This window comes from Fibroporia radiculosa (genome assembly GCF_000313525.1).
Source record: "Fibroporia radiculosa TFFH 294 genomic supercontigs, scaffold1959, whole genome shotgun sequence".
Classification (NCBI taxonomy): domain Eukaryota; kingdom Fungi; phylum Basidiomycota; class Agaricomycetes; order Polyporales; family Fibroporiaceae; genus Fibroporia; species Fibroporia radiculosa.
Window position 1 is genome coordinate 37,587 of NW_012133324.1, and position 12,395 is coordinate 49,981.

The following is a 12,395-nucleotide window of genomic DNA, read 5'->3' on the forward strand; positions in this document are numbered from 1 at the left end:
AAAATATCCTCAACGTCAATCCAGGTTCGGGACTAGACACCTCCGTCAGAAAATGAAACAATGACGGCCACTTGGACCAATAGAGAATCAGAACATGGCAAGACCTTCGAAGCAAGCGTGATAGATGCACATATAAAACGACGAATTATGATGACGATGCTCGACATATTTGGGGGCTCACTGGTTAGCGGAGCCGACTTGTCTCTCTATCGTGCACTGTGGACTCACCGTCATAATCGGGTCAACAGATGATGGTTTAGGTTTCGTGTCCAACACCGCTGTCGCGGCGGGGCCGTGCAGGCTAAAAGATATTTCACTGTCGGGCCCTGGTTGTGCCGGCAGCATTTTCCTCTCTGCAACACCGGGTGGTTGGCTCACCCCACGCGTGCTCTCGGCACCCTTTGTTTTTCGCTGTTGCAAGCAAAGGATAGCAAACATCCAGAACAGTACTCTGATTTTGAGGTATGGTGGCTCACTTCAAATGTTTTGCAGTAAGCAGACTGGGAACCAATATGAGACTCCAGCTTAAGTTCAAGTTGCTTCGAAAGCTTCAGCACGAAACGTCCGACACAATATCCAGGACTTGGCGCGTGACCGTAACCGCGCTCCTCCACCAGTCCTTTGTGTTTTTACTTCAATCTCCTTGACACTGTAGACTCCATGGGTCTTTGTGTTGCTATACGGTCACTCGAACTTATTCTCGACTCGGGCTATCTCTTATAATGACGGCGAACGCCAACCTGCGTGTGCCAACCAGCGGCAACCCTAGACCAGGGATATCCCCGGACGCATCCACAGATTTGTCCCTGCATTGCTCATCGGGAACAGTGATATCCTGTACATCCACTAGACGGTCACTCATCTTCTACCGAGTGGTACAACATCGCCACGTAGGTACGACACAACACGGTCCGAATCAGTCTTGACCCAATGGCTACTCTTCATTGGCATCGTCGAAACCGCATAATGCAGCGCGATGTCGATGTAGGATATTCAATATGTGGTTGGCTCAAGCGCGTAGAATCATGTAAAGGCCCGTCTCAACGTCTTGTCTTCATCTGACTCACGCCTCAAACTTCAAGTGTCGCACATGCTTACAGGCCCTACGCGCCGATAAAACTTCATAGTAGGTCCAACTATATCAAATTTGCGCCAGGGGACTAAATGACATGCGCTTTACCCTTAGACGTATTTTCACGTTGTTCATGAAAAACTTCCCTCCCGAGATAACTGACTTGACCATCGATTTGCTCAACGGTGACTGGCAATCACTCTACAATTGTGCATTGGTCTGTCGCGCGTGGTTCCCCAGAAGTCGGTACAACTTACTTCGCAACATTCGCCTGACTAAACACTCGGAGGCGTTGATGCTCATGCATCGCTTCCGTGAGGCGTGCATCCCTGAAGACCAGTCACCACGCGAACTGTCTATTGTTGAAGATCACGCACCGGACAGCCGACCATTTGTCCATACGGTGCCTTCGATCTTCTTGCGGACTACAAGCTCTATGATGTTGGAGAGCTTGTCAATTGATGGCATACGATGGCGAGAAGGGGTCGTGCCTCCCGGCCACCCATTCTGGAGCTCCTTGTCGCAGCTTACTTCACTTACATCACTCACGTTGGACAACTGCCGGTTTGTCAACTTCCGCCAGTTCCAGCGGCTCGTCTATGTGCTCCCCCAGTTGTCCCACCTCAAGATTTCACGAGGCACAACTTGGTCGCGTCGGAAAACTCCCATCTTGCATACCCATCTCCCGCGTCTCCGGCAGCTCGAGATCGATGGTTGTAACCGGCGAGTGACAAGTGCACTGCTTCGCTGGGTTTGCGACACTCCGACTTGCCAATCTCTACGGCAGCTTGTATACGAACCGCCTCCGCGGAGCAGAGACGCACTGGGCGATATGGCTGTTGCACTTGCCTTGGCAGCTCGTATATTCTCTCCCCAATGGGACTGTGAGCGCACTTCCACCGCATTATCCCATCTCGATATTCCTGATTCGCACCTTCAGATGACAGAATAGACAAGTTCTTGTCGGCCATGCAGTTTCAGCAGATTGGGATGTTCGAGTCTTCCTCCAGTGAGCCGCGGCCAAGACTTGTCGACGACAGATGCAGCGTTCAGCTGGAGCGTGGGCACAACATGGTAGTAGGGCAAGGGTCGACGTCCGACCTCGTGGTCTCCATGTACTACAATTTGACAGGCCCCATTCTTCTTTCACGCTCACGTTGGGTTACCATTCAGACAACATAGATAGACACTCATATGATGTAATTTCCGTTGGACTGTCAACTTTGGTTGGCTTCTCTGTATGTGCATCCTCACTGCTCAGTTTGTTCATACACATATCGGACCAATTTGATTGTTGAATTTAGACATGGTCGTACTCAGGACGTATAGTGTCGAAGATTCTGTCCTCCAGCAGTAGTAATAGAAAAGGTCGATTATCTTTGGTGTTTTTCATTACCGTACCCGTGCGCCTGATATTGCACGAACCTTCATGCTTGCTCAGCGCTCAGTACTTCCAGTAGGCATGCTGATAGTGCACATGTGGCTTATAGAATCCGAGCTCCTACAGCCGCGCAATACCAGGGATGAGTTTTGTTCACCCTCGTGTCTATGATAATGAATTGAGTAGTCAAGACGACACTATCTCGAAGCATCCCAGGTCATCTCATCTGTTGCCAACTCGCCTCATCTGTTCGTTCGAAAATGTGCCTATCATCTTACGGTCATTTTGAAATTGGCTCTATGAACACGATCCGATATATCAGTCCCCCATACGTTTGGTCCATCCGTTCAGACTTAAGCCGCGATCAAAATCCAGAACGCAGAGCATTGAATTGGTCCCTACTGCCTTCATTTTGATGCCAATCCAACATGCAAGAATTTCCAGGGTAGGGATCGTCCGACAAGACCCTCAACCGCATCTTAGTCCCAGCTGATCTCATTTTATGGCGACCGTTTGATTACATCGCCGCTACACACCCCAGATCTTACAATTGCTTCTCCTTCATCTGCTCCTCCCATGCCTTCTTGACCTGGTCGACAACTGTTAGCTTAGTACGAACCTCAGACCATGTAGACGGCACACCTGCATCGTGAACTCCGCATCGGCGACGACTCGGAACCCAGTTGCTGCAAGAGCCTTCGTCACGCCCAACATCGCAGTGTGTGCCTCAGGCGTCCCGGCCGCCTCGGTGAACTGCGGGGTATGGTTTCCACCGTTCGGCGGGGTCGGGATCGCGAACCCTGGGTGCAGCGAGGGCAGAGCTAACATAGAGGAATAGGTAGTCAGCCATGACGCCCACCATAAGACGCAGAGCAGAAATACACACCGTATGTGACGTTGCCCTGACACGAGATCATGATTAAAAGTCTTTTGGATCGCAGAAAAGGTAAACATACGAAATCGGTTGAAGCCGCCATGCCCTCATCAAATTCAGCAGAGAAGCCGTACCGGTCAACAACTTGTGCGAATTGCTCGCCTGTTCACAGGACGACCATCAGTCGACATCATATCCGCGGCAAAAGAGCAAACAGACCAAGTATCTGGTTCTGCCTCAGGTCGTAATAGCCTGGTCCTGCAGCGATGGTAACTTTGCAGGCGGTTGCGTGGGCAGCAGCTCTGGAAAATGAGTGAATGGATTGAAGACAGCGTTAAGACCTGGTGTACGTACTCGAAGCACGCCTTGACGCGCTCTCGGAGGGCAACAAGCTCGTCCCAAGTCGGTGCGCGGACGATCCAGCGCATCTTTGCATAGTCTGGTATGACTGTTGGATTATAGGTGGTCAATTAGATGGACCCAATGCAGTTCCGCAGTTGGACAGTCGCTATCGGCGATCTGGAATCTAACTCACTGTTGGGCGCCCAATCCCTTCCGCTGACAATGCCGTGGACGCGATGGGACGGCTTAATCTGCTGCCTGAGTACAGAGACGCTCGAATAAGCCAAAAATGCGGCGTCTAGAGCATTTTGCGCCTCCCAAGGCGCCCAAGCCGCATGGGCGCTGATGGTTGGGAAGTCAGCTAGCGCGTTTGTGGGGTCAAGGTTGAGGATAGGACGTACCCGTGTCCGAAGAATTCCACTTCAAGTGGCTGACAAGCAAGCGACGGTCCAAGCGACGAGGTGTTTACAGCCGCACCGGATGGGTGACACCTTAAGAGTATTACGCTGAGAACCTTGTTCTGAACAAATGTGCGACACAGACTCACATGACGCATGCATCCATTTCCTCGTACGCGCCGGCGTCCAAAAGATTGATCTTCCCTCCGCCACCCTCCTCCGCTATAGGCCCCGAAACCATCCATAAACACACAAAACACCCAATCGGGGCGGACGGACTCACCTGGAGTACCCAGCAGGATGATCTTTCCCGGCACGTCATGCTTCTCCAGTGCGGTCTTGATTGCGAGCGCGACGCCCACACCGGCTGTCGCGATCAGGTTGTGCCCACATGCGTGTCCAACACCGGGAAGCGCGTCCATCTCAGAATTCACGCCAATGACGCGTACCTTCTCCTGGCTGCCCACAGCGGACGAAGGCGTGTGGGTAAACTCGGCACGCCAGGCAGTCTCCAGTCCGGCGTAATGCTTCGTGACCTTGAAGTCGTGGGCAGACATGAACGCGGTGAGGACGTCGTGTGTGCGTCTAGCGCAGAGCAACGTGCGGCGTCAGGTATGGTACGATGAGGCGAACGGGGCAGAGGCTTACCTCTCTTCCCATTGAAGCTCGGGGTGGTGGAGAATATCGAGACTGAGCTCTCGCAGCTCGGGAGAGAGCTTGTCAACTGTGTCTTCGATAGTCTTGAGGACCTCGGGCTGGAAGATGTCTTCCTTGCTGTAAGAGGGAGGCTTCTCAGAGCGCGCGTGCGTGCTGGAGGGTGCGTGCGCGCGGTGGTCACAGTAAAGGCAGGTGCTGGAGAAATGAGCGTACGGTGGCTGGGGAGCATAGATAGTCAGTGTCGTTTCAATGCTGGCATGGGATTGCCGTTCGGCGACAAGGAATACCGGGACATTACGTCCAGATTCTATATGCAAGACAGCTGTGCACTACCACCGCTTTTCTGGGTAACTTGGCGAGCGTAGCAAAGCCAGCGTAGCGAAGTCCCGCGCTCATCCAAGCGAATAAGTGAAACCAAATGCTCACCAGATCTGCCTCAGACGCTGCAAATTGCGCACTCATTCCTAGTTCAACTTTTGGCACCCCGGCGACAGGTAATGCGATCGCACGAGTATCATGAGCCTGTCCGCGAGACTCTAGCAAGGCTTCAGAGCGCTTGCGGCGGAATGAGAAGAGACCAGAGAAGCATCCAGGCTGGGAGTCCATTACCGATGTTGAAGCTTGTCAGTGGGTATACCTGCGAGGAAAGAGGAGGGGGACAGTCGACGCGAGAGGCTCCGTGTTGAATCAATCCGGATCCCGACCGGCGCACCGCGGGTAAAACCAATATCAAAAAAGGAACGTATCCAGCAAGTGTTGCACTGACTAACAATATCACATCAAGTTTCAACTATCTGATGGGTTCAATAAGTGACTTCACACAAAGTGAACACTTGGCACCGTTTATAAGAATTGGCACGGAGCTGATGCATAGTTTCTTACACTGGGGGTTTAGTTCGAGCTCGGTAGTCGAACCAGACCAATCCGAGGATTTGGATCGCGTCTGGATCCGATCTCCTCAGATCGTTCCGCCCAACTCCGCGCGCGGTGAACGTACACCTCCCCCGCGGGGTGCTGCCGGACGATCATACCGCTTTGATTCCGGGGTGGGGTTTGACTTGAGTTACAAGGACAACTCGGACGGTGACATGGAATTTTTGCAGTCTTGAAAGTTTGATGGCACAGAGTTACCTAACGGCACACTTGAATGACACACCTGGGAATCAGTTTTGAAGCAAGAAACTCACGCCATGATGCAGCCAAGCCGCGGAGTGACTGTCCTCCGCCCGCTGTAGCGCGAATTCTCAGAGGCACTGCTTTGAGCTGAATATTACATGTATCGAATGGATGGATTGCAAGGGCCGGGACCGACCTCGACTCGCTCACGGGAGTTCGAGTTTGCGGATAAACTTCCATAGCCAGCCAAATCTGACGTCACGTTCACCAAGGCTCGCTCGATTTACCGCCGCGGACAGTTAAATAACGCGCTCAGGGAAACCCATGAAAACCCCTAGCCGGGTTGTGCCTCGTATGGCCTAGATGTCACCAAACCGGGGTTACCGCCACACGTGTTTGTGCCACTGCGCGGAAATATACGTCCAGAGCTGGGAATTAGGGGATTACCGGTTGTGGGGAAAGGCCATCTGTGCCTGTGTGCATGTCCAGTACATAGAAGTCGGCGGGCGTTGTGAGCCTGTCTGGCCGCCGTTTTTCACCACTGTCGCGCCCGGCGACCTCGCTGCTTCCCCATGCCGTATCGCTCCCGTACGTCGCTCGTCACCGCCAACGGTAGCAGAGAAGACATTCAACTTCCTCTGGCTCCCATCAGCCCAAGGGTGGAGGCGAGTGCTGAGAAGTTCTCCAACTCAGCGACGACCGTCCCTGTCAGTCCTATGACTCTCCAAAGCAGCTTGCCCCTCCCTGCGTCAGCTTATGGAAAAAGGGGGAAAGTGAAGAAGAACGCGCGGGTCAACGCCGGTCTCCGTGTGCATTGGGCACAGTTTAAGCGGAGGATAGGGACTGGCACTGCGCCATCAACATCTTCCGCTCTTGAGCCAGACGAGAGCGGAGACAGCTACAGCAACGGGATAGCCCGGCAGATTGTCCAGAGCGAGGACGAAGAAGGGGTCGACGAGGTCGTCGTCGACCGAGAGTGGTCCGATGAAATCAAGAGCTCCTCAATTACTCATTCGGAGCATGGTGGCACCCCGGAGAAGTCGAGCAACCATCTCAATGGCACCAACACCGACCGAGAAAGCTTGTCTCTGCATGGAGATGGTTTTTGGGCATCGTGCCAGCTGCTGCTGTGTCTTCGATGGCGGGTCTGGCCTGTTTTTTACGGGTTCTTCGTGAACAGGTTTATGGACGAAAAGTCCGAGATGCACTATTGCAAGGAAAATTGGTTCATGCGGAAGGTGCAAGTGGTGTTCCCTGTATGCGCGCCGATACTGAATTCCTCTCAGAATCTGGCGCTATGGTCATCCGCCTTCTTAATCACGAACTGGGCTCTAGCTATTGGCTTCATGCAGAAGCCGCCGACGATTGCAGACAAGATATTCTACTATGGGGTATGTTGATTCTCCTTCTGCCCCGGTTTCGAGCTCAAAGTGTATTGATATGCGCTCAGGTATCGCCAGCTCTCACGTTCCCCGTGCTACTCTTCGTGATGTATGATTTCCCCAGGGATCGCCCCCTCTTCTACCAGCTGTGGTTGGTTGTTGCGGCCTGGATGTGGGCTGTCTACAATCTCCTATTTATGTGAGGCTTATTTTCTCCTGTGCACGAACAATTCATCATTCTGCTCTTCACTTAGGTATTTTTGCGGATATTACGGCTCGCCTGCAGTCCTTAACAAGGGAACGAAGGACTTCCTGACACTCTTCTAGTGAGTGATTATCACCTCCCTTCCACGTCTACTGAAATCAGTATACAACAGTTACACGTCTGCGTTGCAAACTGTCGCCTTGTTTGGCCTTAAATTGCATCGCTTTCCGGCTATGATCGCTGTTATCGTCTTCTTTGTCCTGTAAGCATTCGACCCTTCTTGTAGTCCATCGCAGCTCAAAATACCGTTTTCACCTTCCCAGGAGCTGCGGCTTGATTCTCCCATATCACCCTTCGTTTATTCGAAGTACGATCAATTCTGTTTGTCATCCGTACTCTACTCATTTCTGGTCGACGTATGCGCACAGATCTCGCCAACTTCATATCTTTCCAGGTTTTCTTGCTTTACATACACTATATGCGTGAAAACGTGAGTAGATTCCGCTACACTACCTAACCTGCAAACCAATTTCGCGTGTAGGCTGAGCGAAGGTTGTACACACTCCGGGATCAGCTCAAGATACAATTCCGCGCTACGCAGAAAGCCCAGGTCAATGAGCGTAAAGCGGCAGACTCGAAACGACGGCTCACGTCGTGCGTGCTACGTCATTGTAGCTCATGCTTCTCGTCTGACCATTTACCGATCTTATAGATATGTTTTTCATGATAAGTTTTCATTGATCGGGTGTCCTGTGAGAGTGTTTCCTTATCATAATTGGTTTCCACAGGTCCGAGTTCCACTGAACACTGCATGTGAGCAATTCTTGTAGATGAGATCTTGTACGCTAATGATGTTAATATCTCATTTCGCAGTGCTTGCAGTGCAGAATATGGAGGCGTATGGCTCAGTTGCGAAGGCTCAGGAGATCGAGTTCAAGGCGCTGGAAGGGAGTTTGAGCATGATGTCAAAAGGTACGTTTAATCTTCATATGCAATCACATGTGTCCTGAATAAGCATTCAGTGTTGAATGATGTTTTGGACTTGTGAGTTTGCTGACATGCTGCCTTCTTCATTTCGTCTGATGTTCCAGCAGCAATCGCATGGACAGTGGGCGCTTCGAGTCTGTCCATAAGGTCCGTTTGTGCGGCCAAAGGCTTCTTCACTTACGTCATTCATAAAACCTTCTAGCCATATGCATTCCATCAAGTCATGCGGTCTATGTTCGTTCCATTGCAGCTTGCTACCGACGCTCGCGGTCTTGAATTTGTCACGGACTTGGATCCTCACATTGACGAGGTATGTACATTTCCTGCTATGGTATTGGGTGTTATTGACGCTCACGATCGTACCCCAATTGTTGCCCAGATCGCGAGGCGTGCTTTGTACGAGGCACTGGGGGAAAGTCATGGAGCAATCAATAAACGTGTCGCTCAGGATCCTGAAGAAGATGGCATTGTTGTTGGCGACGAGACTCGTCTGCGCCAAATCATCACTAATTTGGCAAGGTAAGCCCGAATTACGCTGCGATCATAATGTCCATTCTGAGCGCGTCAATGCAGTAACGCTTGCAAATTCACGCCATCGGGCGGCAAGCTCACCATCTCGACACGACTGGTCCTTCCGCAACACTCGTGTTCTCTGGACGAGACGTGTACAACTACAGCTGTGGACGAATTTACTTCAGATCCAAGGGCGCACTCATCAGTGTCGCTCAAATTACCCACACAGTGGGATTGTGTGTGAAACATTTTTCCCGTTGATCTCTGCTAATCAGTCCTGTAGGCAAGGAGGGACATTCACCTCTGCTGCCGCATCGGCTGTCAACATCCCTTCTCACACAGCATAACACAATACATTCTAAGCCCCCGCCGGTCGAGTGGATAGTGGTTCGCATTGAAGTGACTGATACTGGATATGGAATCCGGCCGCAGGACATGGTGCAGAGCAAGCTCTTCTGTGAGTAAGGTCTTATGTCTTCATGTGTTTATATGAACAGAAATTTTCGCCAGCCGCCTTCAATCAGACGGAACAGGGACGGCTGCAGGGAGGGAAGGGCACTGGTCTTGGTCTCGCTTTGGTACGCCAGATTGTCAAACTCAGTGGCGGGCGACTAGGTGTCAAGTCGAAAGCTAGGCAAGGTTCAACTTTCTGGGTGGAACTGCGTAAGTTGTTCCGGACCCTGGATTGATTCACGTGGCTGAACCTCAGTGATCACAGCGCTGGGCATCGGCATGAAAGCGACTCCTGCATTGACGACTCCCAACTTCTGTGACGAAAGTGAGACACCCTCAGTGATGACGAAGACAGCAAAGTCATACGCGTGCGAAAAAGTTGATTCCGCTCCAGACTCTCCTAACGCGCGTACTCCTGCACTTGGACCTTCGAACTCGTCCTCGGCGTTGCACAGTATCATGGAGCAAGGTAAGTAGCTCGTTTGGCAGGCCGTCTTTATGATTTTCACACTGCGCACTCAGGCGGGATGGTTGAGATCTCCTCCAAGCGCGGCGAACAACAGCTGGTCGTCACACGGACGATCGGCGATCCGTCCACCGGAACCGGCATTGTGGATGATATCACGCCGCCAGCGGTCCCGGATACGCCTTCGGCGATGAAGGAATTCCCAACGGGGATGATGCGACCGAAGCTGTCACAGCTGCCCAAACCACAGACGTTCTCGCTGGATCCCCCGCTGTCGCCCTCGGCATGCTCTGCGTCGACACAAGCCACGTCGTCGTCATGTATACAGGAGGGACCTCTGCGCGTGCTTGTGGTAGACGACGACCCGCTAACGCGTAAGCTCATGTCTCGCATGCTCACGCGGATCGGGTGTAGGGTGTCCACGGCGGAGAACGGAGAAATGGCGCTGGAGATGATATTGGGTACGGGACAGCGCGCGACGCCGTCTTCGGAGGACACGGGCAGCGCAGGCTTGTCGATGGAGGTTGTCCCAGCGCCCGATGAGCCTCGGTATGCTGTGGTATTTTTGGACAACCAGATGCCGGTGCTGTCGGGGCTGGACGCGGTGTTGAAATTGAGGGAGATGGGGAGGAGGGATTTCGTCGTTGGCGTGACTGGTAAGTGTGCGGTGCTCGGGGGCGCTATATGTCTGACGCGTGGTACAGGGAACGCGCTCCTCACGGACCAGCAGGAGTATTTGGAAGCGGGGGCAGATCAGTATGTGGTAGTCTGCGTTCTTGTTTGCTGTCATGCTGATTAGCGTATGTTGTAGCGTCCTGACAAAGCCGGTTCTGGAGAAAAGCCTGAAAAGCATGCTAGCCATTGCCGACGAACGTCGAAAACGGGGTCCGCCAGGGACCGAGCAACTATCCCCATAGCACCAGCACCAGCACCAGCACTTACCACCCACATCATCTGCATCGCTTGCACCACCACCATCATGACCATAGATCATCGTCATATGTTATGCCTTGATATTTTTGACTCTTGCTATCTTGGGTTTTGTTGTCGCAACGTCAAGCATCCATTTTTTGCTCTCGGGGGAACACTCGCATCGTACGCCGCGCTATCTGTAATGAGCATGTATTGAGACCATTTGTATCCACTTTCTACAAACATACACGAGTAATCCTTACACCTGCATCATAGCGTTAGCTACACCTTTCACCATCTACCGTACACATTTCTTTTGCCTGATACCGATCATAGTTGACTTGTGGTACATGTCTTCACGAGCTATGTATATTATGTGCGATCGAACTTGACTTTGACGTGCCTCAAAAGCGAGCTGTGGCGTGTCGGTGAATCCAGGCTTACATCGAGCTCCTTTGTCAGTTCGCAGACTGGCCGAAGTACTGCCGTAAGCTGGTAAAATTCAAGGATGACTAGACTTTGCAGCCGGACAGGCAGCTTCCAAGAAGGCACTCAAGCTCCAAAAGATTTTCCGGTGTGTCAACACACCGTGAGCCAGTTTCAAGATACTTCAGGGATGAGCTCTGTTCATTCTTGCGACGAGCACCAGTCAAAGAAAGGTCGACAAGGGTCTGAGATCAAGGTTCACTGTCCGGACACATATAGCTTCTCTCGCCGACTTCATAAACGACTTGTGTCCCAGAGAGGATGGAAGCTGATTTCGTAAAGCATATCAAAGATGTTCGAAGTCGAAGGATCCTGATTCGGGAGGCTTTCGAGGTCGGTATTGAATCTCCGCTTGAATGTGACCATCTTCCGTGAATGAAACCTCAAGGAGAATAGAGCCCGTCCTCATAAGAGATAGCCCGCTTTTTGTTCACGGGCAATCGGTGCGACATGTGTGCTGTGTGCGCGTGAACAGCGGTGGCAGGTGGGCTGCAGCCTACAACTGCCGGCCGAGCCGGGGGCAGAGATGTATGCAAATCAGCCAATCAGGAGTGATCAAGGCGCCACTCCGGGGCATGCCGAGGGTGGCGACTGTGTTTACGTAATCCTGTCATGGTTGCAGCTGTCGGCGTGGCCACCCTCGCCGCGGCCGCTGTTGACATTTTGTATGGAGGGCAGTTGGCAGTTGCAAAAGATGTCTCGATGTGGCTCGCATCCGCGCGATGCTCTGCATCTGAGACGCCGGGAAACGAATTAATGTGGTGGGCTGTGAAAAGGGAGAGAACAAGGAAACACTGACGGCACTACATAGTCGCCCGTGGTACACAAAAAGGGCAAGTAAATTGCGGGAGGCGTAGGCGACAGCTGTGGCAACCCCCGCGCTAGCTGCACAGGCTCGGGACACCGGATGAGCTCAGACAAATGTGCGAGATGCTGGGATTGATAATCCAGTCGAGGCCGAGTAGAAGAGAAAGGGCCGAGGGTGGTTGAGGAGGGCGGCCGATGAGGGAGGAAAGAGAGGAGGCATTATTTAAGTTCTAGGTTGTTCCGCGTACGAGCGTCGGAGTTGAATCTCGTAGATGCACTGAACAGATCCGGCTTTCTTGGTGGCCTGCAAGTACCCATCTCCCTCTCGTCCCCCCACCATCCCC

At 52.4% G+C, this 12,395-nt stretch overlaps 3 protein-coding genes across 3 annotated transcripts; 2 read left to right on the top strand and 1 right to left on the bottom strand.

Moving 5' to 3' along the window:
* Nucleotides 1-1,169: 1,169 nt before the first annotated feature.
* FIBRA_03381 (uncharacterized protein) lies at nucleotides 1,170-2,024 on the top strand (the record flags this gene model as incomplete). Its single annotated transcript, XM_012325225.1, has 1 exon — nucleotides 1,170-2,024. One exon carries the CDS (start codon nucleotides 1,170-1,172, stop codon nucleotides 2,022-2,024), a length of 855 nt encoding a protein of 284 aa, XP_012180615.1.
* Nucleotides 2,025-2,997: 973 nt separating this feature from the next.
* FIBRA_03382 (uncharacterized protein) lies at nucleotides 2,998-5,330 on the bottom strand (the record flags this gene model as incomplete). Its single annotated transcript, XM_012325226.1, has 12 exons — nucleotides 2,998-3,042; nucleotides 3,096-3,274; nucleotides 3,340-3,355; nucleotides 3,410-3,489; nucleotides 3,547-3,629; nucleotides 3,682-3,775; nucleotides 3,863-4,011; nucleotides 4,071-4,160; nucleotides 4,217-4,289; nucleotides 4,351-4,652; nucleotides 4,716-4,942; nucleotides 5,151-5,330. 12 exons carry the CDS (start codon nucleotides 5,328-5,330, stop codon nucleotides 2,998-3,000), a joined length of 1,518 nt encoding a protein of 505 aa, XP_012180616.1.
* A 1,082-nt stretch (nucleotides 5,331-6,412) lies between these two features.
* On the top strand, nucleotides 6,413-10,763 carry FIBRA_03383 (uncharacterized protein; the record flags this gene model as incomplete). Its single annotated transcript, XM_012325227.1, has 21 exons — nucleotides 6,413-7,078; nucleotides 7,127-7,231; nucleotides 7,291-7,421; nucleotides 7,477-7,548; nucleotides 7,600-7,689; nucleotides 7,751-7,794; nucleotides 7,856-7,917; nucleotides 7,969-8,081; nucleotides 8,140-8,240; nucleotides 8,301-8,399; nucleotides 8,450-8,471; nucleotides 8,522-8,561; nucleotides 8,617-8,724; nucleotides 8,794-8,933; nucleotides 8,988-9,163; nucleotides 9,211-9,384; nucleotides 9,438-9,590; nucleotides 9,646-9,849; nucleotides 9,903-10,502; nucleotides 10,551-10,602; nucleotides 10,658-10,763. The coding sequence occupies 21 exons, from the start codon at nucleotides 6,413-6,415 to the stop codon at nucleotides 10,761-10,763; spliced, it is 3,258 nt and encodes a 1,085-aa protein (XP_012180617.1).
* Nucleotides 10,764-12,395: the final 1,632 nt, after the last annotated feature.